Source organism: Salvelinus sp. IW2-2015, linkage group LG15 (assembly GCF_002910315.2).
Source record: "Salvelinus sp. IW2-2015 linkage group LG15, ASM291031v2, whole genome shotgun sequence".
Taxonomy (NCBI): Eukaryota; Metazoa; Chordata; class Actinopteri; order Salmoniformes; family Salmonidae; genus Salvelinus; species Salvelinus sp. IW2-2015.
The window spans coordinates 19,351,690-19,379,367 of NC_036855.1; the positions used below are offsets into that span (position 1 = coordinate 19,351,690).

Consider the following 27,678-nt stretch of genomic DNA (forward strand, 5'->3'; position numbering starts at 1 on the left):
CAGAGCCCTAGTGGTGTTACTGACATGTGGAGAGCTGTCACATGGCTACCTGAAAGACTACAGCGGGAGACATCAACAGGCACTGATTTGAGAGTGTGGAGAGAGATCAACTTGTTTATAAACCCATGTGAATATGATATAGTATACACTGAGTGTACAAAACATTAGGAACACTTTCCTAATATTGAGTTGCACCCCCTTTTGCCCTCAGAACAGCCTCAGTTCTGTTGAGTGTGAGAAATCCAGCAGTGTTGCAGTTCTTGACACACTCAAACCGGTGTGTCTGGCACCTACTACCATACCCTGTTCAAAGGCACTTAAAATTGATGTCTCAATTGTCTCAAGGCTTTAAAATCCTTCTTTAAKCTGTCTCCCCCCCTTCATCTACACTGATTGAAGTGGATTTAACAAGTGACATCAATAAGGGGTCATAGCTTTCACCTGAATTCACCTGGTCAGTCTATGTCATGGAAAGAGCGGCTGTTCCTAATGTTTTGTACGCTCAGTGTTAATAGGTGTGTAACATTTAATATTTGTTGCCTTGCTGCATTTGTTGGAGTGCTGTTTATTCACATGAAATGAAGCTTAAGAGTTTTTTTTAAAATGGAATACCTTTTTTTTTATCCTCCTTCAAAAACAAACTGCTTCCTTCTGAGGAGATTTCTTTTATATTTTTATTTGAGGGGAAAGTGGGCAGGGAGGGGCTTTTGTAAGGATTCATTTATTATGTTTGTGGTATGTGCCTCCTATTGTGTTAGATGTGTGTTCCCTTTCCCATCAGCGCTACCATCAAGGCACTGTAATGTTTAAAGCCACTTCTTGAATGGCAAGACCAAGCAACACAGTGTAATTCTTCACAGTTGACATATCCCAATTGAGGCTCATTATTTCCTTTGAGCGCATCTTACTCCACCCTGTGTATACACAAGGCTTCGGCTATTGAGAACAAACAGGCATATATTCTCATTGGAAAGCTGTTTGCGGGCTGTGTGTTTGAGTCTGTCGTCTTTGTGTCTGTCCTGTGTGTTCAACAGAAATCACAGATCCCAGCATGTGATGATGCTTTTTCCCCTCCAGTCTTGGTTATTTCAGTCTGAACATTAGGTATTTGTCAGCTTCATTGATTTAGCCTTACTCAAGTGAGAAAGATCATTTCCCKCTGTGCTGTCATTTACATTTAAGAACACAGAGCACAGAATAAAAAGCATTTTAAAAGTGGCTGCCTTTACATTTGTGTGATTGAATTTGTTTCCTAAATCGTGGCTCGGTTCCCTCAAATACCCTTTATTCAAAATGGGATACAGGAACAGAACTCAGGCAGAAAGTGGTTGAAGTAATTGTTCAATGGAGATTCTGGCTTTTGTACAATTTAAACATAAAATACCCTGTTATCCTTAATCAGGGATTTATCCATCAAAGCCTGGTGGTCTCACTTGGTGAAACAAAGACTAACTTGTTCATTAAACAGTGCTTTATGACAGTTCATAGATATGAGTAAAGAGTGCTTTCCATTTCAAACCCATACTCTAGTCTAACACCATAGGCTCACAGTGTAAGCTTTAGCCCTAACTTGAAGTATTCCTACAGCAGACTGCCTCACTTCAAATAGTCCATAAAGAGTAGTGATGTTCTTGATGTGCCATCACTGTGTGGGTGAAAGTCATAGTGATTGGGTTTATAGTGGCTGGGTACAGGCTAGGCAGGTCCTCAGCAAGTTCAACACTGTCTGTTCATTCTTATCCATCTGGTTGAGTGCAGGAGATCTAAGAGCCATTAGAATTGGAGTTACTACGTGGTGCAAAAGGAGGACGAAAGTGTGCCATGCTCATACAGTGCATTCGGAAAGTATTCAGACCTCTTCGTGTTTTCCAAATGTTGTCACATTACAGCCTTATTCTAAAATGTATTCAATCATTTTTTTCCCTCATCAACCTACACACAACACCCCATAATGACAAAGCGAAAACAGGGTTTCAGAAACTTTTGCAAATGTATTAAAAAACAACAACAGATAGATACCTTATTGACATAAGTATTCAGGCCTTTTGCTATGAGACTCGAAATTGAGRTGAGGTGCATCCTGTTTCCGTTGATCATCCTTAAGATGTTTCTACAACTTGATTGGAGTCCACCTGTGGTAAATTCAATTGATTGGACATGATTTGGAAAGGCACACACCTGCCTACATAAGGTCCCACAGATGACAGTGCATGTCAGCAAAAACCAAGCCATGAGTTGGAAGGAATTGTCTGTAGAGCTCCAAGACAGGATTGTGTCAAGGCACATGTAACGGATGTGAAATGGCTAGCTAGTTAGCGGTGGTGCAAGCTAATAGCGTTTCAATCGGTTACGTCACTCGCTTTGAGACCTTGAAGTAGTGGTTCCCCTTGCTCTGCAAGGGCCGCGGCCTTTGTGGAGCGATGGGTAACGATGCTTCGTGGGCGACCGTTGTTGATGTGTGCAGAGCGTCCCTGATTCGCCCCCGGGTCGGGGCGAGGGGACGCCGTAAAGTTAAACTGTTACATTGATGCTGTTGACCCGGATCACTGGTTGCTGCGGAAAAGGAGGAGGTCGAAAGGGGGGTGAGTGTAACGGATGTGAAATGGCTAGCTAGTTAGCGGTGGTGCGCGCTAATAGCGTTTCAATCGGTTACGTCACTCACTTTGAGACCTTGAAGTAGTGGTTCCCCTTGCTCTGCAAGGGCCGCGGCTTTTGTGGAGCGATGGGTAACGATGCTTCGTGGGTGTCAGTTGTTGATGTGTGCAGAGGGTCCCTGGTTCGCGCCCGGATCGGGGCGAGGGGACGGACTAAAGTTAAACTGTTACACACAGATCTGGGGAACGGTACCAAAAAAGGTCTGTATCATTGAAGGTCCCCAAGAACACAGTGGCCTCTATCATTCTTAAATGGAAGAAGTTTGGAACCACCAAGATTCTTCCTAGAGCTGGCCGCCCGGCCAAACTGAGCAATCGGGGAAGAAGGGCCTTGGTCAGGCAGGTGACCAAGAACCCGATGGCCACTCTGACAGAGCTCCAGAGTTCCTCTGTGGAAATGGAAGAACCTTCCAGAAGGACAACCATCTCTACAGCACTCCACCAATCAGGCCTTTATGGTAGAGTGGATGCCACTCCACAGTAAAAGGCTCATGACAGCCAGCTTGGAGATTGCCAAAAGGCACCTAAAGAACTCTCAGACCATGAGAAACAAGATAATCTGGTCTGCTGAAACGAAGATTGAACTCTGGCCTGAATTCCAAGTTTCACATCTGGAGGAAACCTGGCACCATCCCTACGATGAAGCATGGTGGTGGTAGCATCATGCTGGAGGATGTTTTTCAGCGGCAGGGACTGGGTGATTAGTCAGGATCGAAGGAAATATGAATGGAGCATGGTGGTGGTAGCATCATGCTGGGAGATGTTTTTCAGCGGCAGGGACTGGGTGACTAGTCAGGATCGAGGGAAATATGAATGGAGCAAAGTACAGAGAGATCCTTGATGAAAACCTGCCACAGAGCYCTCAGAATCGCAGACTGGGTCGAAGGTTCACCTTTCAACAGGACATTGACCCTAAGCACACAGCCAAGACAACGCAGAAGTGGCCTCGGGAAAAGTCTCTGATTGTCCTTGAGTGGCCCAGCCAGAGCCCAGACTTTAACCCGATCAAACATATCTGGAGAGACCTGAAAATAGCTGAGCAGCGGCGCTCCCCGTCCAACCTGTCAGAACTTGAGAGGATCTGCAAAGAAGAATGGGAGAAACTCCCCAAATACAGGTGTACCCAAGAAGACTCAAGGTTGTAATCGCTGCCAAAGGTGCTTCAACAAAGTCCTGAGTAAAGGGTCTGAATACTTTTGTAAATGTGATATTTCCATTATATATTTGTAATTAATTTGCTAAAATTTCAAAAAAAGTTTTTTTGCTTTGTCATTATGGGTTATTGTGTGTAGATTGATGAGGAGGGAAAAAGCATTTTAGAATAAGGCTGTAACATAACACAATGTGGAAAAAGTAAAGGGGTCTGAATACTTTCCGAATGCGCTGTTTGTCTGAATTATGACCTGGTTGGTTCAGAAAGAGAAAATGTCTATCATTGTAGCAAACAGCTTTAATTTATTGTTTTCTGGCGTTGCAGCAGCYTCATATAAAAGGTCTTGTTTCTCTTTTATATGCTTTTTTAGGGTAAGAAGAAATGTGGAATAGGAAACTGAAATGATAATTCCTTTAGTCACAGAAGTGTGACTCTAAATCTCTGTCGATTTCCTGTTATTTCCTGTCAGACACCAATGGTTATTTTTTGGGTCTCTGAATTGTCCACAATCTAGACATCCCCTTTCCTTCCTCATGTAGGTTGCCTTATCTCCTCGCCAAATGTACGGATATGCTACCTCGGTCTCACGGCTTGCATGGCGTGACAGTTACATATTTATTTGGGCTCAAATAAATCGAATGAAAAAAAAATACAGAAAATAGATCACTGAGAGCGAATGCTTCAGCATGTGATGCAATCGAAGTATCCGCTCTTATCAGTATGTGTAATCTGAAGAGAAAGGGACGTTTGGCTTCCTAAACCTTTCCTCTGAAAACACATCTGGTACAGTATTTCTCTGTATCTTGTCAGGCCACTGATTCCATTCATGCACCAGAGGGATAGTATACTGTTATGACAGGCTACTACCAGAGAGTAYCATGTACAAAATTAGATGCCAGCTGAATATAAACGCTGCTATTAATAAAACCCAAGCCATTTGGACAATGCTCTTGAGTCATGACCACAAATATTCTCCACTGTAAAAGTTGTGCACAATTGCTTTGCACCAGACTAGGTTGGCCAGATCCAATGCTGTTAGATAAAGTGTACCCAGCCAGGAGAATGTGGGATATAGGGTTGGGGCTGGAAGTCATAGCCGGGTCAAGTTACACACACAAAAAAATCTGCTTGTTCCTACTCAGGACCCGTTTAACACCCATCTCCGCCCCCGTTCTGAGCGCTCAGCGTTCCATTTCTCCAGGGGAGCAGCTCGTTCCAGTCCCTCCAAACGTTTGTACATGGATGTAACTCGGAGGAAATAACGTGCTACATCATCTACTCTAGATCGGCGTGCATTTCAATTGAGGCAACATTTCCAATGATTTTTGGATTTGAGTTGTTTTTGGCAATAATTGTATTTCCATAGGCCTAGGTGATTTTTTTTATTCGCCAAAAGTTTTGTGTTTTAACTGGTTTGTTACATTTCTGGAAAACAAATACAGATGCAGTGAATTGATAATGACCGGTATTATGTTGAAGTGCCTTGTCTTGGCGCTCTTTATTTGCGGGTCCAAAGTACTGGCTGACCTGCGAGTTGAGGGGGTCCAGGAGGACTTTGATTCCATGGACAGTGACAGCGCTTCAACCCTGGCCTTTGTGTTCGACGTTACCGGCTCAATGTACGACGACCTCAAACAGGTGATAGAGGGCGCTTCTCGGATCCTGGAAAAGACCCTCAACCGGAGGACCAGACCCATCAAAAACTTTGTCCTCGTCCCGTTTCATGACCCAGGTAAAAAAGAAAAGATGAAAAGTTGCAGAACTCTAATTATTTATTACAAGAGTAAGAGATTTAGCATAAAAAAAAAAAAAAGACAATAGGCCTACATTATTTACATTAAACAATTGACATGAACAATTGATTTCAGTCTCCTGCATTTCACTCACTACATGACTTATCGTAACATTTACTAGCCAAATCAACTGTAGCCTATACAGTATAGCCTTGTCTGATTTATATTATGCAAATTATTATCCATTGGCTAATCTGAGGTTTTTAACTGGAAGCAAACTACAAATTACAGATGTTTATCGCTCTGTTTCAAGATAAACAAATTCGAAAAATAAGACACTAATTGGGTCTTTCCACGAAATGAMTACCTTTTGCATCCCTTTGATATTTTAATTAGAAGTTGTGCACCAATGTTGAATAACGTTTTAAAAGCCTGTTGTATTCAATTAAGTGCCCTTTAATATAGACCACATGGAGAATTCAATAAATCTGATTTGTATATGAATAAAGACTTGCCAATGTGCCAAAATTCCAGGAAGATTTTAACGAAATTAACCAAGTTTTCGCCATCATTGTAAAGTCCTAGTTATTTTGTTGCTTTGACAACGTCATTTCTGGAGATTATTATTTATTAAATGTGAGTAGTGATTAAATTTAACAAAAAACAACCTGTCCCTCATTTTAAGGTCAACCCTGTTATGTGAACTGAACTCTTGTTTTAATATGTTGAAACTATTCCTTTTAAAATCTATTTTTCAAAAGAAACATTGAACATCTATCTAATAGTCAAATCATAATATAAAAGCAAGCGAGCTGGCTCTACTCTTTTTGCCCATTTTCTGGTGTTTTGTGGTGGAAAACCGAGTGAGTCGAGCATACTGTAACACTTCAACCCTGTTACCCATAGATAGACAACCTAGAAGTATTTTAACAATGTGTTTTTTGTTGTGAAACATGCATTCAAGTGCCCCTCCCTGTTGCACACAACAAGCTTCCATTTCCCCTGTCACAAGGGGATTTATGGCTGATTAAAMATAAAATCGTCAACCCTGTTATGGTCAACCCTGTCACTTTATTTGGCACTTTATTTAACCTCTTGAAATGGTAAAGCAGGTGTTGTATTAAGTTGAGCATGTGCTCCTTATGACAGAATGTTAAAATGGGGTGAAATCAACAACAACAAAAAATCTCAAAGTTACACATCTCAAAAGGCACGACTTGGTGGAACAACCCAGCTACATTTGAGTTAGGCTACAGTCAGTGTGCTTAACATGACTCACACAGAGGAACAGGATAACTGGGCTAAAGGGGATGGCAACAGGTAAGCTTCTTCCCCAAGCGTCCCTCTTCCACTCTCCCTCTATGGGAAAGCTGGAGTTTGAAAATAGAGAGTGCCCTTTTGGGGGAGGGTGTTTGAGCCCTGATGAGAAGCATATGCTGCCTGCTTGTGTGTAATTACCCCAATCACCCCCCCATCCACCCCTCCGGAAAGCCTACCAGCCCCAGTAACCAAGCCTGGGTCTAAGAGCTGGAAGTTGGGAGGGGGATGTTGTGCTCGGCTAGCTACACTAACGCCACACATTCTGTCTTTGGGGACCTTGTTAACCTCCTGAGATTGCAAAGAAACTGGGTGATTGACAAAGAGGCGTGACAGTATCCATGTTTTATGGGCTTTTATGAGTGAAGTGGGGACAAAGATTTTAAAAGTCTGACAAGAAAAATACAGTGGGAGAGCGAGAGAGAGCGATCAAGAAATAATCACCAGGCAGACTGACAGTCTGACATGTCCACAAATTATCAATGTCTATTGTAATAGTTATATTTAGTAAGCAAGGCTTGCAATTTGATGGCAAAGCTTGAAGCACACACGCCACACGTACACACACAAACACACACACAAAAACACACACACACGTTGGCCCCACCCCAACCAACCAGGCCCATCCCTCACACTAGAGTGAAATACTGTTCTATATGCTAACCTATTCTCTATCACAAACAATATATTCTCTGTTTGTCGGTTAATGTTTACTGCTACATCAATCATCCCTTGAAGGAGTCCAAATWAGTGTCAGATCTTAGCAGGCTGTTATTTGTCATGCTGGGGTACACTGACCAGGTCACCCTCTGTTAAAGGTCCAATGCAGGCGTTTTTATCCCAATATCAAATCATTACTGTGATTGTTTTCAATTAAAATGGTWAAAAAAAACTCACGTTTTTGACTTTCATTTATCCCTTATTTCTCCAGGTAAGTTGACTGAGAACACATGCTCATCTACAGCAACCACCTGGGGAATAGTTACAGGGGAGAGGAATGGGCCAATTGAAAGCTTGGGATGATTAGGTGGCCATGATGGTTTGAGGGCCAGATTGGGAATTTCAAAACCAACACCTTACAGTGAAATGCTTAATTACAAGCCCTTAACCAGCAATGCAGTTTCAAGAAAAATAAGTGTTAAGTAAAAAATAGTAAAACATTTAAAATAGAAGTAACAAATCATTAAAGAGCAGCAGTAAAATAACAATAGCGAGGCTATATACAGGGGGTACCGGTACAGAGTCAATGTGCGGGGGCACTGGTTAGTCAAGGTAATATGTACATGTAGGTAGAGTTAAAGTGACTATGCATAGATAATAAACAGAGAGTAGCAGCAGCGTAAAAGAGAGAGAGAGGGGGGGGCAATGCAAATAGTCTGGGTAGCCATTTGATTAGCTGTTCAGGAGTCTTATGGCTTGGGGGTAGAAGCTGTTAAGAAGTATTTTGGACCTAGACTTGGCACTCCGGTACTGCTTGCCGTCCGGTAGCAGAGAGAACAGTCTATGACTAGCGTGGCTGGAGTCTTTGACAATGTTTAGGGCCTTCCTCTGACACCGCCTGGTGTAGAGGTCCTGGATGGCAGGAAGCTTGGCCCCAGTGATGTATAGGGCCGTACGCACTACCCTCTGTAGTGCCTTGTGGTCGGAGGCCGAGCAGTTGCCATACCAGGCAGTGATGCAACCAGTCAGGATGCTCTCGATGGTGCAGCTGTATAACTTTTTGAGGATCTGAGGACCCATGCCAAATCTTTTCAATCATCTTAGGTGGAATAGGCTTTGTCATGCCCTCTTCACGACTGTCTTGGTGTGTTTGGACCATGATAGTTTGTTGTTGATGTGGACACCAAGGAACTTGAAGCTCTCAACCTTCTCTCTACAGCCCCATGAGAATGGGGGCGTGCTCAGTCCTCCTTTTGCTGTAGTCCACAATCATTTAGCTAGGACACCGGGATTAACACCCTACACAGGGCAATGTCTCCAATCACTTCCCTGGGGCATTGGAATCTTTAAAACATTTTGACAAGAGGAAATAGTGCCTCCTTCTGGCTCTCCAACTGTCCCTCCAAAACTACGTTTAGCAGCATCTGGTCTCCCATCCAGGACCAACCCTGCTTAGCTTCAGTGGCAAGCCAGCAGTGGGATGCAGGGTGGTTTGCCATTTGACTACACTGGTGCTTTAACTTCAGCACTAAATACAACTAATGATTACTCAATCATCATGGGCTTTTTGACCCAGAGATGGCACAATAACCCCACAGACATGCTATATTATTATATAATCTAGCATGAATGTGATACTTAATTGTCCACCACTAATGAATTAGGGTATTACAATAAAAACAATTTGAGGGAGCAGCATGGACTACCATTTAACCATGGACTATCATTTAACCATGGACTATCATTTAACCATGGACTATCATTTAACCATGGACTATCATTTAACCATGGACTATCATCCAGAAGCCTATAATTATCCAGTGCAACTGACCTATCTTATTATCTTTAATTTTTGTCTTTTATTGATTGTCCTTTGATTATCCAGCCATTCGTCATGTATAATGTTAATAGCGTCCACATGATGTGTTCTCCTAGACATTGGCCCTGTGTCCATCACCACTGACCCAAAGAAGTTCCAGCAGGATCTGCAGGAGCTGTTTGTCCAGGTGTGTACCAGAACCAAAGCATGTTACAACATTAGAGCTATACCACCTCTGCCAGAACATCTGCCAGACTCCATAGGATAGGTTGTACATGCTTGATATCAATCTGTAGACCAGGAAAGAGGTAGGCTATGCAGGATCTGTACAATAGAAATGCAGACTACTTAGAATATAAAGCCCGTAGTCTCTATAGTCAATACAGTATAGTATAGTTTTCTAACCTCAATAAGATTATGGTTAGGCTACACAGCATAGCACAGGTCTATGCATAGTGATGTATTGCTTGTTCCTATTGAGGCCCTCCGTGATGGCGTTGGATCAATGGTCTGTGTGTTGTCTTCTCTCAGGGAGGTGGAGACTGTCCAGAGATGAGTATAGGAGCCATAAAGAAGGCCCTGGAGGTGTCTCTACCAAGCTCCTTTATCTACGTGTTCACTGATGCCAGGGCCAAGGACTACCACCTGAAAAGGGACGTGCTGCAACTGGTGCAGCTCCGACAGTCACAGGTAATGATTGATTGCAATGTATGATTACAATAATCTCAGTATAAGTTCAGTAATAATAACCTTCCATTGCTGTCCTCTGTGTGCACCCAGGTTGTGTTTGTCTTGACTGGGGACTGTGGAGACCGCTCTCAGCCTGGGTACAGAGCCTATGAGGAGATCGCTGCCACCAGCTCTGGACAGATCTTTCACCTGAACAAGCAGCAAGTCAATGAGGTGAGAGTCATCAAACAAATGGATATTATTTTCAAGCATACTGACGAGGGTGTGCTGAGTAAATGGTCAACCATAGTGTGATTTTTCTGTAAGAAGCAAAGGTTTATTGTCTCTTCAGGACATGGGTTAAAAAAAATGCACGTGGGTTCAAGTGAACAAATGGTTTATGGAGAATATTTGATATGTAAAAGCAGTTGAAAGACTAGCGATATGAATCCCATATCACCCGAACATGTAATCATTGTATATTTCATAGACACACATCAAATATTTTCGAAGTTAATATTAAACTCACCAGGAACTACATAGTAGGGGTGAGTGATTCCTTTATCTTATCATGTAACTGAACCCCAAATCTTGGAAGCCAAATTCAACGGGGCTCAATAACTCCCAACCAAACATAAAAGAAGCCGGTTTCCTTTGGGAGAGACACTGGTATCCTGAATATCATCACATGAGATGGCTGGGCTGAGGAGAGGGCAGCTCTACACTGGAGCCAAGTATGACTGTTCACTGGGGGAGGTGGCCCACTGAACCCCTGAACCCAGTTCTCAATGTCTGTTTTTATGTGTGTCTGCTTTCTTTCAACTCATGCCGGTCTTTATGTATGCAAGTATGTATGGTGCATGTGTGTATGTGTGTGGGATATGGTTCTATGAACACTTCATAGCCTCCACAGTTCATTGAGGAGTGTCTGAATGTCATGTCCACATTGCAGGACAGTGCTGTGCTACGTTATAGTGGTTAATAGTGAGGAGCTGAGGCACCACATTCACCCCCCCAACAGAAACCAGTCCTCTCAACCTGGGCCCGAGTGTGGATAGTGGCAGGAGTGCCTTTATGTTTTAATGTGACCCATTATACCTTTAAAATGTCATGCTATTCTCTCTGCTCATTTAGTATGGAGCCACATGGAGAACTACTACCGTATTTCAGTTGCATTTACAACCAGTGGGATTGTAACTTCTAGGTGGCATGTTATTACTAAATGAATGTAAATCCTTTAATCCTTAGAAACCGCATGAATACCTGACATCTAACTAACATCTTCCCCCTTAATATGAGTTTAATAAACTGTTGCCAAATCAAATATACATAGTGTTTTGTGGTCTCGGGGGGAGAGGTGGAGAGAAAGCAGACTGCTTATTTTACTGTCTAATCCCAGGATATGATCTGTCATGGCTTCCCTTTCCAACACAGCTGCCCACTGGAGCTGGCTCCAAGTCCACACACAACAGCTCATTGTGAAACCTTGTGTGTGACACTCCTTCAACTCTTAAGACTTAACTTGTTGTTATCACTGGAGCAAATAGCCAAACAATCCCGAGCTCGGGTAGAAAAAGAACACTAATGCGTTGATTCTGGTCCTAATGATCACAGAGGCTATCCTCAGTTCTCAGTGTGTGAAGGATGTAAGAGGACTGAGAACCTGGCCAAGAGAKATCGTTCTGGGCTCTGGGAGGTTTCATCCATGCACGAATCCATGCATATTGTGGATGTCTGTTCTGTTGCCTCAGCTTAGACTCAATAAGGGTGATAAAGAGACAGGACAGGCCATGAGCTCATGAGTTATTGCCCTCCCATCTATAATCTACTGTAGACTGTTTATGATTACCTTGGCAGTATCCTGGCCAATGCATGTTCGTGTCTCTGTGTTTCAAATCCACACCTGTGGAGACTGCTGAGGGGAGGACGGCTCATAATAATGGCTGGAACGGAGCTAATGGAATGGCATCAAACACATGGTTCCGATGTGTTTGATGTATTTCATACCATTCCACCTATTCCACTCCCGCCATTACCACAAGCCCATCCTCCCCAATTAAGGTGCCACCAACCTCCTGTGATCCACATGCACTCCTCTCTGAAATAGCTGGACTTCCTTCCATAAAATAACCACTGGAAACATTGGCCTAATGATTTCAGGTGGGCCCAGTAGTGAGTTAAAGCGACAGGAGTGTTTGTGAAAATATAAATGAAATCCAGTTAACCTGTATCCTCTGTCGTGTTCCTGAGGTTAGTGAACAAAGCCATTCTCTGTGGTCTAGACCAGAGACAGGAAGACAGATGTGGTAGACTCTTGTCTGTTGTCTGGGGGAAAGGCAAGGCAGGTGTTTTGACATTCCCMTCCAATAGGAGAACGGGGATCATCTGGGACTGATCTGGCCTAATAGCCTGGTTCCTGGCACCCTGTCTCTTCTCTCACCGCAATGGTGGTAGCGTCTTAACCTCAGAGCTTGAGCTTGGTGACCCCTGTCTGCAAGGAGGGCTGTAGTCTGTAGGTTCCCCAACCACGATGAGAGAAACCATCAGTCAGGCGGTCTACTGGAGGGGTTCAAAGGGGCATGAGGAAGAGGAATCCCTGTAGACAACCACCAAGCTGGAGGAAGAAAAGAACAGTCCATGCTTCTTCCTGACACACCGCCATGTGCCTGTTCAGCTGAGACCCAGCGGATGAGGTTTCAAAGACCCGTAGATTCTCTGGATTCCCCATGGCTCAGGCAGGGAGCGGCTGTAGCAGCACCATCAGAACACACCATGTTCCTTGAGACACACCTTGGTCAGACCAGACAGTCTCTATGTCCCTTTGTCTAAGGCTGTGGGGAGATGAATGTCTACTCTGTGTCCTCCCTGGGTGCTGGAGATGAAATAGACACCGGTTTGTGGAAGATGTAGCTCACTCTACAGCAGTTTCCTGCTCCCTTGGGGACGGCTGCACATGTGGCAGACCTTACAGCTGTTTCCAGTTGTAAACTCTGAGAGGAATCAGCTGCTGAGAGGAGCCAGTGGGCCGGTACACAGAGAGGGGAGGCCTGCTAATTAAATTATCAAAGGCTTTGCTCACTCCAATCTCCATTATTCCTAAATATATGAAGATGTGTTGAATAAGCCCCTTTTTTCAGAGGGGCCACTAAAGCATTGTTTTCAGTTTGTTTTATTATAGACACAATGCAACCACAATGTCTGCCCTCACGATTATGGGGTCAAAACAAATACAAGACCACAGTTGCTTGTAAAGCACTTGAAAGATGGAAAAAGGATGGTCCAGCCAGTGAAATGAATAAGACACAGTTACACAACAGGTTATGCTCTTCTTTTCCTGTAAAGGAGAAAGGACACAGGTTGTTTTTCTTCTGATTCATAACCACCAGCATGATTTCACCTACAGGGTTGAAAACTCAAAGATAAAAATTCTACCGGTCAAATATTCTACAGTAATAGTCATGGGGGAAAAGTATACTCAATGATGTTTACTACTGGAATTGAATGCAATCAAGCCACCCAGGMTTTTTTTCAGTCACAGCAGAAGCCAGGCATTGGGTCATATTTTCTCTGATAACAAGATAATGAGCCTCATTTCAGTGAAGCCGCCACAATCCCATCAACTCCAGACCAGATCAGTCCTCTCAGGCCACATTTGCTATTTAAAGCCCACCCAATTTTTCAGATAACAAAGAGTAAAACAGTTGATTCATTGATAGTCTTCATTTATCCTGCACAGTTGGACCTGTTTATAATCTGGAATAGATCTCTCCTGGACTCTTGTAAAGCCAGGACAGGAGAACCAATCCCATGATTCATTAAAGGTAGTTTGCAGAAGGACAGTGTGTTGCCTTCCACTGTGTTGCCTTCCAACTCCTCTGGGGAATTCATGCTTAAGAGTGCAGAAAACTGTATGTTATCTTTTTGACAGTTGAGCTGTTTCACTTTCCTTTTGTTTATGGAAGATCCCTTTGAGACATACTTTGGCGATGGAAGAATGGTCCAAAGACAAAGACCAGCTTGCAGTGTTGAAGCAGACAGTTTCAGAATCAGAGATGGGTCATGAGGTCACATGCACATCCTTCCTGTCCTTTCGCTCTGATTTGGTTTCCACTAGAGGTCTTTGCCAGAATGTTATATAGCCTAGTCTAGTGTGACAGGTTCCAGACCACCACTGTCTAGTTTGTCCTCTAGCTGTGTGGGGTGTGAGGTGTGCTGCTGTCTTGCTGAGATGATGTCTTCTTTCCTGCCAGGTCTTGAAGTGGGTGGAAGAGACAGTACAGGGCCTGAAGGTCCACCTGCTCTCCTCCAACCATGACAGTGCTCAGGAGAACCAGTGGGAGGTGCCCTTTGACCCCAGCCTGAAGGAGTTCACTGTGTCACTTAGTGGGCCAGCCCCTCAGATCGAGCTCAGGGATCCCCTTGGTACATTATGCTTTCATTATGTATTCTCACTGAAAAGATTGCCACTACTTGAGAATAATACTATATATCCATTTAGCTGAACATCAAATGCTATTTCACATTTTGAAATTACATTGTTATGTGTTTCAATTGCTTAGGTCGCATTGTTGGAGTGGAGCAGGGCCTCACAGAGCTACTGAATATCCCAAACTCAGCCCGTGTTGTCAACCTGAAGTTCCCCCGACCTGGAGCCTGGACTCTGAAGGTACTGTACCGTAGAGCCTCCTGACATGGTTGTGATCATCCTGTATTGAGAATGTGATAACTGATTTAGTCACCTCTGATGTACAAAACAACAACTGAATGTCCCCTTTCTATGTCCAGGTGGGCTGTGGTGGCCGCCACACTCTGAGAGTTACAGGGGTCAGCAATCTGGACTTCCGGGCTGGGTTCTCCAGTATACCAGTGTCTGAGTTCAACTATACCAGGGAGAGACCCATCAAAGGTAATGTGTACATGTCATTTTACATCTTTGTATGTATATGTGATTGCATTGAATAACATTTGGCTTTCCTCCCCTTTCATAGGAGTTCCAGCCCATGTGTTACTGAAGTGTACAGGACTGAAGCCACCAGGTCAGCTGAGTCTCATGGAGTTAGTGTCAGGTTCAGGACGCTCCCTACGCACCCTCCCTGTGCCTCTGCCCTCTGACAGGGGCAGCCGAGGACTCTGGAGTGTCCCAGAATTTCGCACTCCTTCCCAAAGTTTCTTCCTCAAGGTGACAGGGAAGGATGAGGAAGGTTACCGCTTCCAGAGGTTGTCCAGTGTCTCCTACACAAACATCATCCCAGGTAAGAGACCCTTCTCCTCAGTCTCCACCCTACTGTCTCACAGACAGCCCTAGTCCGGTGTGTGACCTCTTCCCTCCTCTCCTTTTTGTCTTGAAACAGATCCCCCAGCTGTGAGCATGCCCCTTGTGGTGAACAGCTTTTATATGCAGCCCGCTATGATTGGCTGTTCGGTAGAGAGCGATGTTCCCTATAGGCTGAGGTTCACCCGGAGTGGAGTGTCTCTTGGAGAGGATAAGTTGTTCCAGTGAGTATCTGTTCGTTGAACACACTAAGACACTAGACTTGGRAGCTTCATTAAATATTACCCGCAAAACACCAGTCTGAACGTCAACAGTGAAGAGGCGACTCCGGGATGCTTGCCTTCTAGGCAGAGTTGCAAAGAAAAAGCCTTATCTCAGACTGGCCAATAAAAAGAAAAGATTAAGATGGCCAAAAGAACACAGACACTGGACAGAGGAACTCTGCCTAGAAGTATGGCACCCCGGAGTCGCCTCTTCACTGTTGACGTTGAGACTGGTGTTTTGCGGGTAATATTTAATGAAGCTGCCAGTTGAGGACTTGTGAGGCGTCTGTTTCTCAAACTAGACACTCTAATGTACTTGTCTCTTGCTCAGTTGTGCACCCGGGCCGTTTGAGCTGTCCTGTGAAGGGAGTAGTACACAGCGTTGTACGAGATCTTCAGTTTCTTGGCAATTTCTCGCATGGAATAGCCTTCACTTCTCAGAACAAGAATATACTGACGAGTTTCAGAAGAAAGGTATTTTTTCTGGCCATTTTGAGCCTGTAATCGAAACCTTCAAATACTGATGCTCCAGATACTCAACTAGTCTAAAGAAGGCCAGTTTTATTTCTTCTTTAATCGGAACAACAGTTTCCAGCTGTGCTAGCATAATTGCAAAAGGGTTTTCTAATGACAAATTAGCGTTTTAAAATGATTAACTTCGATTAGCTAACACAACGTGCCATTGGAACACAGGAGTGATGGTTGCTGATAATGGGCCTCTGTACYCCTATGTAGATATTCCATAACAAATAAGCCATTTCTATCTACAATAGTCATTTACAGCATTAACAATGTCTACAATGTATTTCTGATCAATTTTATGTTATTTTAATGGACAAAAAATGTGCTTTTCTTTTAAAAACAAGGACATTTCTAAGTGACCCCAAACTTTTGAACGGTAGTGTACATTAAATAATGCCGACCTCTGGCGAGAGGAATTCACTGTGTCTCTGTGCCAGAGAGGCTAATTTGTCAGTGCTGTAAGACAGTATCCTGTTCCCATCATCATTCACCTGCCAGCTAACTGTTCATATGTCTCAGGTTCTCTGGCAAAGCATCATGGGAAATTCCGCATGCCTCAGGTGAGGATGAGGGTCCGTACGAGTGCATCGCTCAGAGCAGCGCGGGACTGGGACGAGCCCTCACACAGCTGACTGTGAGAGGTATGTCAGAAGAACACACACACACACACACACATACACCACTTCAAATATATGAATAGCATTCCAAAATACTTCTTATATATTGCTGATATAAAGTCCACAGATTTAAAAAATGTAATTCCAAATGTTTACATTGACAGTAAACTATGTCTGTACTGTTTAGTCCCTGCTGATAGTGTGTTGTTTGTCTCACTGTGTTGACTGTGTTTCCCATGAGACAGAGCCTCCTCCGGTGCTGAAGGCCCCAGTGAATGTGAGCTCTACTGTGGGGGCCGTGGCTGTGCTGGCCTGCCAGGTGGAGGGCTCCATGCGACACAACCTGACCTGGCAGCGGGCAGGCCTCACTATCCTGACCCGCTCCGGGAGGGTACGGGTCTTGCCCAACTCCTTCCTGGAGATCAGTGGGTTGCTGCCCCAGGACGCCGGCCAGTACCAGTGTGTGGCCACCAACGCCCATGGAGACAGCCAAGTCACAGTGTGGCTGCTTGTCCCAGGTACTGTAGCTCACCGCACCCCAACGGTTATCTGCTTACAGTGTTTTCCAACTGCTTACACACATTTTCAAAACTGTCTCCTTTTTTCAAAACTCTACACACAATTCCCAAAACTGCACACACAAAATGCAAAATGCCTCACATCTCCTTCAAAATGTAACACTGCATTCAAAATGCCATAAACACATGTCAGAATGAAGCATTTGCATCAAATGGCAAACACTGCTTTCATAATAGTACATTTTTGGATATACCATGTAAACACTGTTGTTCTAAATCTYAAGCTCTTTGGTCTTTCATAGGCTTATATCTACATTTCAATACAACGTTCTACAGTGAAAGTAATCTGCTGAGAGGGGTAACAAGTACACTGTAAACACCAATGCAATGTAGAAACAGAAAATATTTATTAGGCCAAAKATTACTGTTGTATACAGTAGCATACAACAAAACCATAAACATATGTAAACCAAAAGTATATTCTTTAGAATACAGTAAATAACACAATTGTGTGTGTGGGGGGTCCCGGGGGGGCAGTCCAAGAATTGGTAGGGGGGGGGCAGTCACCAGTGCTAAGCTACGCTTCATCTCTTCTCCGGCCTGGGTCTGGCCACAATACTTCGTCCACATCACAAGATACGTTTTCTCTTGCCAAACATCGAGGGAAGTATCTCCTAGCATGGCGTATCCAACCTTGGACAGAGGCAACCTCTATGTCKCCACATGTGTCCTCCGTTGCCTAGAGAAGCGGCATGCGGGCATAGGGTTGGCGATCATACACTTTCCAGCGCCAGGCTGAGAAGAATTCCTCTATGGGATTTAGAAAAGGTGAATATGGGGGTAGGTACAAAACTACAAATTGTGGATGGGTGGCAAACCAGTTTTGGACCAGAACAGCCCGGTGAAAACTAACATTGTCCCATCTAGCAGGCTCCTGATCTGGATCAGGGACAAGCACTGTGTAAATTGCATCCAGAAAAGTGAGCATATGGCCGGTGTTGTACACAACACAACACCAGTGTGGCATTGTGATGGAGGACCCCGTTTTGAGTGATGGCAGCACACATAGTTATATTACCCCCACGCTGTCCAGCGACATTGGTAATTGCCCTCTGTCCTATTACATTTCTTCCGCGGCGCCTGGTTTTGGTGAGGTTGAAGCCAACCTCATCCACATAAATAAATTCATGGTGAATCCGACAATGTGATTTTCTGGATTTTTTTTCTKATTTTGTCTGTCATAGTTGAAGTGTACCTATGATGAAAATTACAGGCCTCTCTCATCTTTTTACAGTTTTTTTTGATTGCTTAAGCACGATTTTCAAAACAGGGCCCGTGTTTTCAAAACACTACACACAATTAGCACAACCACACACCCAATTAGCAAAACACTACAGATCCTTTGCAAAATTAAACACTCTTGTAAAAACTATACACTTCTTTTTAAAAACCACACTTTGTTACCATATAAAACACACACGTTTCACATTACTATACTCTGTTTGCACGAGTTACACTCTGCTGTGATAAACCTAAAACACTTTTAGCACTTCTACTTCCCTATGATTAGAATAGGCTACTATCAACAAAGTACAAATATAATGTCAATTCACCAAACACTACACAAGACCAATGTTGCAGACTGAAGAAACTCATTTATTTCTCAACACGCCCAAAATGTTGACATGGAGATTCATAATACTGTAACCAAACGTCACTTTACGTATTGTAAGTTCAAAAAAATAAAATAAAAAATAACTAGACATTGTCTCTTCGCCTAGTTGGATCTGMCCAGAGAYTTTCATCAAACCACGCAGGCAATGTTGTCATTAGCAAGACACCTTGGAAAGAAACGTCTTGAATYACGAATCCATCCTTGCATTGCTGCTACCTCCATCTGGTCACAGGCCTCCTCCATGGCTTGGATGAGGGGTACCTCAGCCTGGAGACGGAGATCATATACATTCCACCTCCATGCTGAGAAAAACTCTTCTATGGGGTTGAGGAATGGAGAGTATGGTGGAAGATATAGYACGGTGAAATGTGGATGTTGCTGAAACCAGTTCTGAACCAGAGCAGAGCGGTGGAAAGACACATTGTCCCAGACAACAATGTATTGCATATGATCGATTTGATTTGCTGCTGTTATGTTGTGCAATTGGTCCAAGAATGTAAGTATGAGTGCTGTGTTGTAAGGGCCCATATGGGCATGGCGGTGGAGGACCCCATTCTGTGTAATGGCTGCACAGAGTGTTATATTACCCCCACGTTGCCCTGGGACATTGACTATAGCCCTGTGGCCAAAGATGTTTCTTCCCCTCCTTCGTGTTCTCGTCAGGTTGAACCCAGCCTCATCTACGTAAATGAACTCATGCTGGATCTCCTCTCCATCCATTCGTAAAACTCTCTGAAAAACAGTGTCAGGCAAAATTGTGTAGTTCAGTGTAGATCTAGTATACATATTACAGTGCAGTAAAAGATTATGAGACAGTATGCAAGATCACACTGCTAAAGTGAATACATACCTCTGCATAATCATGCCGCAGTCGTTTCACCCTTTCGGAATTGCGCTCGAAATGCACTCGATAAATTTGCTTAATTTGAATATGTTTTTTTTTTAGGATGCGTGCCAGTGTTGATGTTGAGACCTGATGGATATCGTTGAAAATGGCGTGGTTATTGACAATGTTAGCTTGGAGCTGCTTGAGTGTTATAGCATTGTTGGCCAAAACCATGTTTACTATCTCCCTCTCTTGCTGTTCTGTGAARATAGGAGGCCTTCCCCCTTGTCGTCCCTGACCCTCAATCCTATGTAGAAAAAAACCCCAGTATACAATAGTACAGTAATTTCACAGGAAAAGGTAACAGAAGTGCTGATAGTGCATAGAATACAGTACTGTAACAGAAGTGCTGATAGTGCATAGAATACAGTACTGTAAGCAGTTACTGAAACCGTGCAGATGTTTTTGATATGATGATATTTTTACAATACCTATTTTCCAGTCGAAATGTTCTCATCACACTTGCCACTGTATATCGGCTAAGATTTGGCTGTACTCGCAGTCCAGCCTCCCTCAGCGTCAGGCCGTGGTTGACAACGTGGTCAACCAGTGTTGCGCGGATCTCATTTGTTAGATTCGGTCCTCTTTGAGCACCTTCTTGTCTTCCTCTTTCTCTTCCTCCCCTTCCTCCTCCTCCTCGTCCTCCTCGTTCTCCTCCTAGTCCTCCTCGTTCTCCTCCTCATCCTCCTCGTTCTCCTCGTCCTCCTCGTTCTCCTCGTCCTCCTCATTCTCCTCGTCGTCCTCCTCCTCGTTCTCCTCCTCCTCCTCCTCGTCTTACTCTTTCTCTGACTCTTTCCATTGTGCTTGAAGACCGATGAACTCACCTGCTGCTTTTTATAGTGCTTATACACCTGATTGGTGTGTCTACAATTAAGCAAACGAGTGTTTGCACACCTGATGACTGTGTTGAACCAATTGGTTGGACGGTGTGGTAATTTGACAGTCAGTGCTTTGGTATTGCAAGGACGTGACTTCATGATAGATTTTTGTGTGTAATGTATGTTAAGTGTGTTTAGTGTTTTGCAAATCACTGTGTGTAGAGTTTTGCAACAAGTGTGAGGTTGACAATGTGCTTATAGTTGTGCAAATATGGGCTGATGTTTTGCTTCTTGAGTGTAAGGTTTTGCTAATAGTGTACTACTTTTAATTTTAGTGTGTAAGCAATCCAAAAAAACTGTAAGTGGGAGAACTTGCACAATTGGTGGCTGACTAAATACTTTTTTGCCCCACAGTACCTCTACAAAGTCATGTCGCATATTCTTGACTGTCAGAGTTTCTCTCAAATGGCACCTTGTAAAGTTGTTTCATCGTCACTCGGTGCCGTTGGAGGATGCGTTGTATAGTCGACAGGCTTACAGCATTGATGTTGTTAAATATGGTGTCATTATTCAAGATATGCTCTCTTATCTCTCGATTCCTAATTGCATTGTTGGCCAAAACCATATTTACAATTGCAGTCTCTTGTACATCTGTAAATAAGCGTCCTCGTCCTCCATGATGTCTTTGCCTTTCCACTCTGTACAGAATTCAAACACAGTATGTGTTCAGCATAGGAACTGTAAACAATGTACAAAAAAATGTAGTACAGCATGATAACCAACCTCATTCATTCAATGCAGTGCAGTAAATGGATGGCTTAGAGTTACAAATGTTTACAAATGTTTATGCAATCATATGTATTTTACAGTACATTACTGTAATGCTAAAATAGTCATTAGATAGTTGCATACCTGTTTCCATTTCTGAAGGTTCGAATTATGGACGCCACTGTAAATCGACGGAAGTTGGGCTGGACTCTCAGTCCAMCCTCTCTCATGGTCAAACCGTGGTTGATCACATGATCAACAAGTGTTGCCCTAATCTCATCAGAGATGGCTCTCCTTCCTTCTCTTCTTTGCCCTCGTCCTCTTCTTCCTCTTCCTCTTCCTCTCCCTCCTACTCTTCTTGCTCTCTGTCCATTGTTGGCATCCATTGTTCAAAACAGATAATTTGACCTATTTATAGGCCTATACTACAGTAAAGCAGTGATTGGTTAGTGATCAGTTAAGCTATTAGTGTTTGCACATGTGAGGAGTGTGTGTGTGACCTGGTGAATAAGTGTAGCATTTTGATTGGTTGTGTTTGGAAAAGGAAAGCAAGTCACTTCCTGTTAGATTTTTGTGTTTTAGGTAGAGAATTGTGTGTAGTGTCTTGAAAAAAGTTTTTATGCAATTGACAACTGAGTCAAAGGCTGAGAAATAGCTTATGGTTTTGGATATTTGGTGTGTAGTTTTGCACTTTGAGTGAGAGGTTTCAAAAATCGTGTGACATGAAAAGATTTTGTTTGTAAGCAGTTGGAAAAAACTGTAAACACTAAACACACCAGGGCCTCCTCCATACCTCCTCCAGGCCTCTGGCATCTGCTTTCCATTACTGCCTTAGTAGAAGGACTTATCCACTTCTCCAGAAATGCTCCCAGTCAGAACATGTTTCAAATCAGCCCAATTGATGCAAGTTGAAAATTGCAGGTTCTATCATGGGCATGGCATCAGACGCTTGAAAATGCGTTTGAAAACGATGAAACAAATTTGAAACGTCTCTGACTGTGATCCGCTGTGATCATGACGTCAGGCCCTCCCTGTTAATCCTGATCTGCCCCCAGACTAGCAGAGGTTCACCACAGTTTAGCCATGATCACCGCTGCCTGTAATAAATGACTTATCATAAAGCCATGACTGGGACTTGAGTCATCAGCCCTTTACTATGGATCCTCTCTGTCTCTGTAGAGGCCCCTTCTGTGGTAGTCAGCCCCCAGAGCCAAGCCTTCTCCAGGGGGTCTGAGGTCCACTTCATCTGCACAGCGTCCGGCTCCCCCACTCCACAGCTCTTCTGGAGTCATGGAAACATCTTCCTCACTAATCAGCCAAGGTAAAGGAACTCTCAGCCCACTCAACACCTACACGACAGCAGCTGCAGAGACTTGTTTGATTCTATTTTAAATGCCTACTATGAATATACAAATGTCACATCTTGTTTGCTTAATTTTATAGTTACATCTAACCACAAAACTATATTATTCCAGATTTTTTGTACATTTACATATGGCTGCCAATAAATACATTTTCAAAAGAGAAATGCCTTAAGCAATACAAACATTTCCTTGGTCAGCTAGTGATGAATTTCACTGGGACATCTGCATTTGTAATCATCTAAATCAACAAACATTAATTCCCYTGACTGATGTCTGTCTTACATGATACAGGATGGCTATATCCAAACATGGTAGCCTAACAATCAGAGATGCCCTCCCTGAGGATGCTGGGAACTACACATGCCTTGCAACCAATAAGGCTGGAACTGCTAAACAGACTGTGTCTCTCAATTATGCAGGTAGGTAGAGATGTCGTTACAGCCCTAGTCCTACCATAGGTTAAGTGAGACAGCTCTATAAAGGCTATGACAGGTTCTCTCTAGACTAGTTCAACTCAAGATTATCTTCCACTGTTTCCTCAGGCATACATTTTCAGAGTAGGGTCACTATTGTATGGTTTATGTGTTAGAAAACTTTGTTGAGTGCTGTTTGAATGAATTTCTCTCTGATCCATAGTGTTTGGGCTATGTTGTCTAGCTGTGAGTAGAGCTCAGATTGACAGTGGCATATTTCCTCCTGTCTTGCTCAGTGGGTTGAAACTTCCKTGTGTGGGCAGGGTTGACAGTCATCAGGATGTATTTTTAGCCTTGCTGTCAGTGAGTGCTTGACAGAGGGCACACCACTGATGGACCATGGCAGCTTCTCCCTGGAGTGTGCTTGTATTATACTCACTTTTGTCTGGGAGTGTCATTTTGAACAACACTGGTCTGTCAAGACACCATCATGCCGGTCTCTGGCTGGATGCATCGTTTTATCCTTTCAGCTGTCTTTCTCTCTTGACTACTGAAGCATCTGTCTCTGTCACGTCTCCACTGACGTACAAGGCGTGTGAAATGTCAGACAGCGATACTTCTATTTTTACCTCCTGCCTGGGCCGTGGCCCAGTCAATTTACAAAATTAATTTCACATTACTTTGCTATTCTGGTCATGTATAGCATTGTGAACTTGTCTGCCGAATTGGCAGATAATAAACATGTTTTGGTCATGTTTATTATTTAAGCTCTATCTTGGTTCCCCTCCCTACAGAGGAACCCAGTATCTGGGTGGTGAAACAGGTTGTGATGGTAGCCGTTGGAGGTGATGCCACTCTGGCATGCCAAGCAACAGGTGTCCCCCCTCCTCTGGTCAAATGGTCCAAAGGTAAATACTGATCACTGAGTGATTCGTTGTGATGTGATACCTGTTAGGTTGATATTTGCATTCATTAATAAGTCACTGTGTCTGAGTGTAATTTTCTTGTTTTTTCTCAGGTGATCTACAAGTAGACTCAGTTCCTTTTGCTGAGCAGGACGTGCATCGTGGGACGCTGCAGATCCGAGGGGTGCAGGAGAAGGATGCCGGGGAGTACAGCTGTGTGGCCAGAAACCCGGCTGGAACCTCCTCTGCTACCGTTATTCTGGAGGTTGGAGGTGAGGGCCTTACTGAATTAATGCTACTTTCAGATAACCAGTAATAATGGCAAGGCATTTCACCCTTTATATAAACCAAGTAGGTGTAATACAGACTGTTTATGTATTTTAAGTAGAGTAGTTATATGTCCTTTTTATACACTATTTGTGTATAGAGAACTTCACGCTGATCTCCCCACTCTTTCTCCCACAGCGGCCCCTCTGTTCTCAGAAACCCCCGTTGACATGATGGCAGATGTGGGGGAGAATGTCACCCTWCCCTGTGTCGCCCATGGTTTCCCATTGCCCAAGGTTACCTGGCGTCGAGATGATGGGAGACCGATTCTCACTAACGTAGACAGCAGCGGTAGCCAGGTGCAACTAGAAAAAGGGCATCTCCTGATCCAGAGTGAGTCTTATGTCCCTTTCCCACTATTGTTCTTTACAATATTTCACTATCCCACTATTGCATTCCATACCAAAGCAGCAGGCACCAAAGAGACCAGAACCTCCATTGGCGCCAAGTGTGTGACTGGCACGGCTGACATTCTTTGGGTTCATAAATATTGAAGAGGTGGAGCCCCTCAGATCAGATTCAGTAAACGTTTTCTTAAGAGAGTGAGCGTAACAGGATACAGCTGGCACTGCTGAATAAATAGAGCGTCTCCCCTTTCTCCTGCAGTGAAGCAAACTGAGGCACTTTGAGGGCCTTAGAGATCTGACAGAGATTTCCATGTTAAATCAGGGTTGAGTCGAGTTTAACTGTATGATGTGGATATAATATCTTTTGGACCATGACTTTAGCCTTGGCCAGTGAGGGAGGGAGGGAGGGAGGGGGAGAGAGAGAGAGAGAAAGAGAGAGAGAGAGAGAGAGAGAGAGAGAGAGAGAGAGAGAGAGAGAGAGATTGATATATCCACAGCATAGATCCTCAATATTTATAGGCTGGGTTATTTTTTATTGGCGAGGGAGAAACAGTAGTATTTGCATGGAGAAGTGGACTTCCATCACTCGCCCTGTCTGTGTCTGCATACTGACCTGATTTGCTTAAACGGCAGCAGATGCTTCTGTCTTTACCTGCCGTTGTTTATAGTAAGAGAGTCCAGTGTCCTATTAATTAATGTGTCAGATTCTGCATGTAGGCTAAATATTGTACATGCATGAACCACATCACTCTCACTGTTTACTCTTCACATGGGTTGACATCAGCCATGTAGACACTGGCAATTTAATCATGTTTCCATCTGTCATCATGTGTTCTAAGTAGAATATACTGTGTAAGACATGTTGTATAGGCAGCTGTACTACTTTGCACCTAATTGTATTCATCAGTTTTCAATTAACCCTAATGACATTATAATTAAACCAAGATAATGCCAGTAAACGGTTGAAACAAAGTTGATGAAAATGAAATCTTGTTCGTATTGCCTTGTCAACTCTAAATACAGTACTTCCACATGTTACCTTTCTCATACTGAGGTTTGCATGGAGATATATTTCCATCCTATAGAGTGCAATCTGTATATATCTTTGGTTATGATAACAGTATTCTCCCCCCGCTATACATTGGTCCACAGGTGTCTGGTTGGATGATGAAGGCGTGTATGTCTGTGAGGCCAAGAACCAGTTTGGAACCATCAGGACTGAGGCCAGAGTCAGTGTCAGTGGACTGGGTATGAACTAGTGTTTGTGTTCAGTCTTACCTTTCTCTGCTGATAGATAACACTAGTATCCATTGCTTCCTCTCCCCATAATAGTTTCAGTTTGATCCTTCATTATTTTTTCTACTGCTGCTTTGTATCTCTGTCTGTCTGCTCATGTAACAATATCCCCCCGCTTTGTCCAACAGAGCCCCCTTTTTTGGCACATGGTGCACCAGTCATCACCACTGGGATTGGTCAGTCTCTGAGCATTCCCTGCATGCTATTGGATGGAATACCCCTGCCAGAGAGACACTGGACCCACAATGGAAATGAAGTGAGGATGACCTGTCCCAAATAATCTTACAATCTTACTACCTCTTGAAATGTGTGTGTACCATTGTCTAATTGAATCCATTGCTGTTCCCTAGCTGCGGCTGAGTGGCAGGACATTCCTGAGGAGTGATGGCAGCCTGTACATAGAGAGGGCACTCCCAGAGGATGCTGGGACGTATGTTTGCACTGCGGTGAACATAGCGGGGTCGGTCAACATATCTGTCAGCCTGGAAGTCCATGGTGAGAGGAGAAAGGATTTACAGAATGGTCAATACAGGGCTATAGCAGATCCTCTAGTGTCATGCAGGTTGACCTTTATTGAGGGGAACGGAGGAACTAGATGAGCTAGCTGCAAAGTCAAAATTGGCTGCATCGTAGAAATGCATGAAAACAATAAGTTGATTTTTGGTCTTAATTTAAGGTTAGGGTTAGGCATTAGGGTTAGCAGTGTGGTTAAGGTTAGGGTTAGGGTTAGGTTTAAAACCAGAATTCATGACTTTGTGGCTGTGCCAGCTAGTGACCACTCTGCAGAGCTGCCTCCAGTACATGAGTCATCCCAATAAATGCCAACCTGTTATAGTCATGGGGTCATTTAATGATCTTAAGAACATGCTGACTATTAGTTTGGGAAAACAACCTCTGAGTAACTTGAGCACCCTGCAGTGTTATAGTTAAGACTGCATACATTGATGAACAGTCACTTTGTCCATAGACAATAATGACAGACACACACACAGATTAGGGTTCATCAACAAGTTGTAATGAAGAAATGCCTTGAAGGCTGATGCTGTGAGCTAAATCCAGGGATAATTCTGCCTCCATGGTTGTCCATGCTCAGTCGACAGCTGTACTTGTGACCTACTTTTCCAGTGCCCCCAGAGATCAGCGCTGGTCCATACCACTACATAGCCAATGAGGGTGTGGCCATTACCCTGTCATGTGAGTCCAGTGGAGTTCCCAAGCCAACTATTGTCTGGTCCAAGGTAGGATGTTATGCTTTCTGCTCGGAAGCAATTTTTTCTCTAATGATGGTTTTGGCTCCATCTCTCGAAACACATATGACAAATGGCCCGTGACAAATCATGTAATTTAGCACAAGGGAATCTAGAGGGGATTATAATCACAGCCCATCTGTTTTAAAATGAATGGCAACTAACATCATGTTAATAACCTTTAAACTAACGTAACACTTATTTATATATTATACGGCTGCCTGTGTTAAGGAACGTTTTTTCATAGCCTTGTTCCATACATTCTCAGATTAGTGCACTAGAGTGAACTAAATGTATATTCTTGTCAGATGAAAGGTAGTCTGCAAAAGCCATATTATGTTCAAAAGGGAAGTGTGTGTGTGTGTGTGTGTGTGTGTGTAGTGTGAGAGAGAGAGAGAGAGAGGAGGAGAGGAAGAGAGAGAAGGAAAAGAGAGA

The 27,678-nt window shown here is 43.6% G+C and overlaps 1 protein-coding gene across 1 annotated transcript in view; it reads left to right on the top strand.

Annotated features, from left to right (window-relative positions):
• The first annotated feature begins 4,993 nt into the window (after positions 1–4,993).
• hmcn2 (hemicentin 2) overlaps positions 4,994–27,678 on the top strand; it is a 69,419-nt gene continuing 46,734 nt past the window's right edge. The window contains exons 1-20 of the mRNA XM_024001790.2: positions 4,994–5,539; positions 9,453–9,523; positions 9,868–10,026; positions 10,117–10,239; positions 14,256–14,427; positions 14,565–14,671; positions 14,791–14,911; positions 14,994–15,257; positions 15,357–15,501; positions 16,582–16,703; positions 16,925–17,197; positions 22,524–22,665; positions 23,000–23,127; positions 23,916–24,029; positions 24,140–24,298; positions 24,492–24,686; positions 25,853–25,948; positions 26,125–26,252; positions 26,347–26,491; positions 27,122–27,234. Of these exons, the coding sequence (XP_023857558.1) occupies positions 5,266–5,539; positions 9,453–9,523; positions 9,868–10,026; positions 10,117–10,239; positions 14,256–14,427; positions 14,565–14,671; positions 14,791–14,911; positions 14,994–15,257; positions 15,357–15,501; positions 16,582–16,703; positions 16,925–17,197; positions 22,524–22,665; positions 23,000–23,127; positions 23,916–24,029; positions 24,140–24,298; positions 24,492–24,686; positions 25,853–25,948; positions 26,125–26,252; positions 26,347–26,491; positions 27,122–27,234 (3,051 nt within the window). The 5' untranslated portion in view covers positions 4,994–5,265. The remainder of the gene's footprint in view (positions 5,540–9,452; positions 9,524–9,867; positions 10,027–10,116; positions 10,240–14,255; positions 14,428–14,564; positions 14,672–14,790; positions 14,912–14,993; positions 15,258–15,356; positions 15,502–16,581; positions 16,704–16,924; positions 17,198–22,523; positions 22,666–22,999; positions 23,128–23,915; positions 24,030–24,139; positions 24,299–24,491; positions 24,687–25,852; positions 25,949–26,124; positions 26,253–26,346; positions 26,492–27,121; positions 27,235–27,678) is intronic.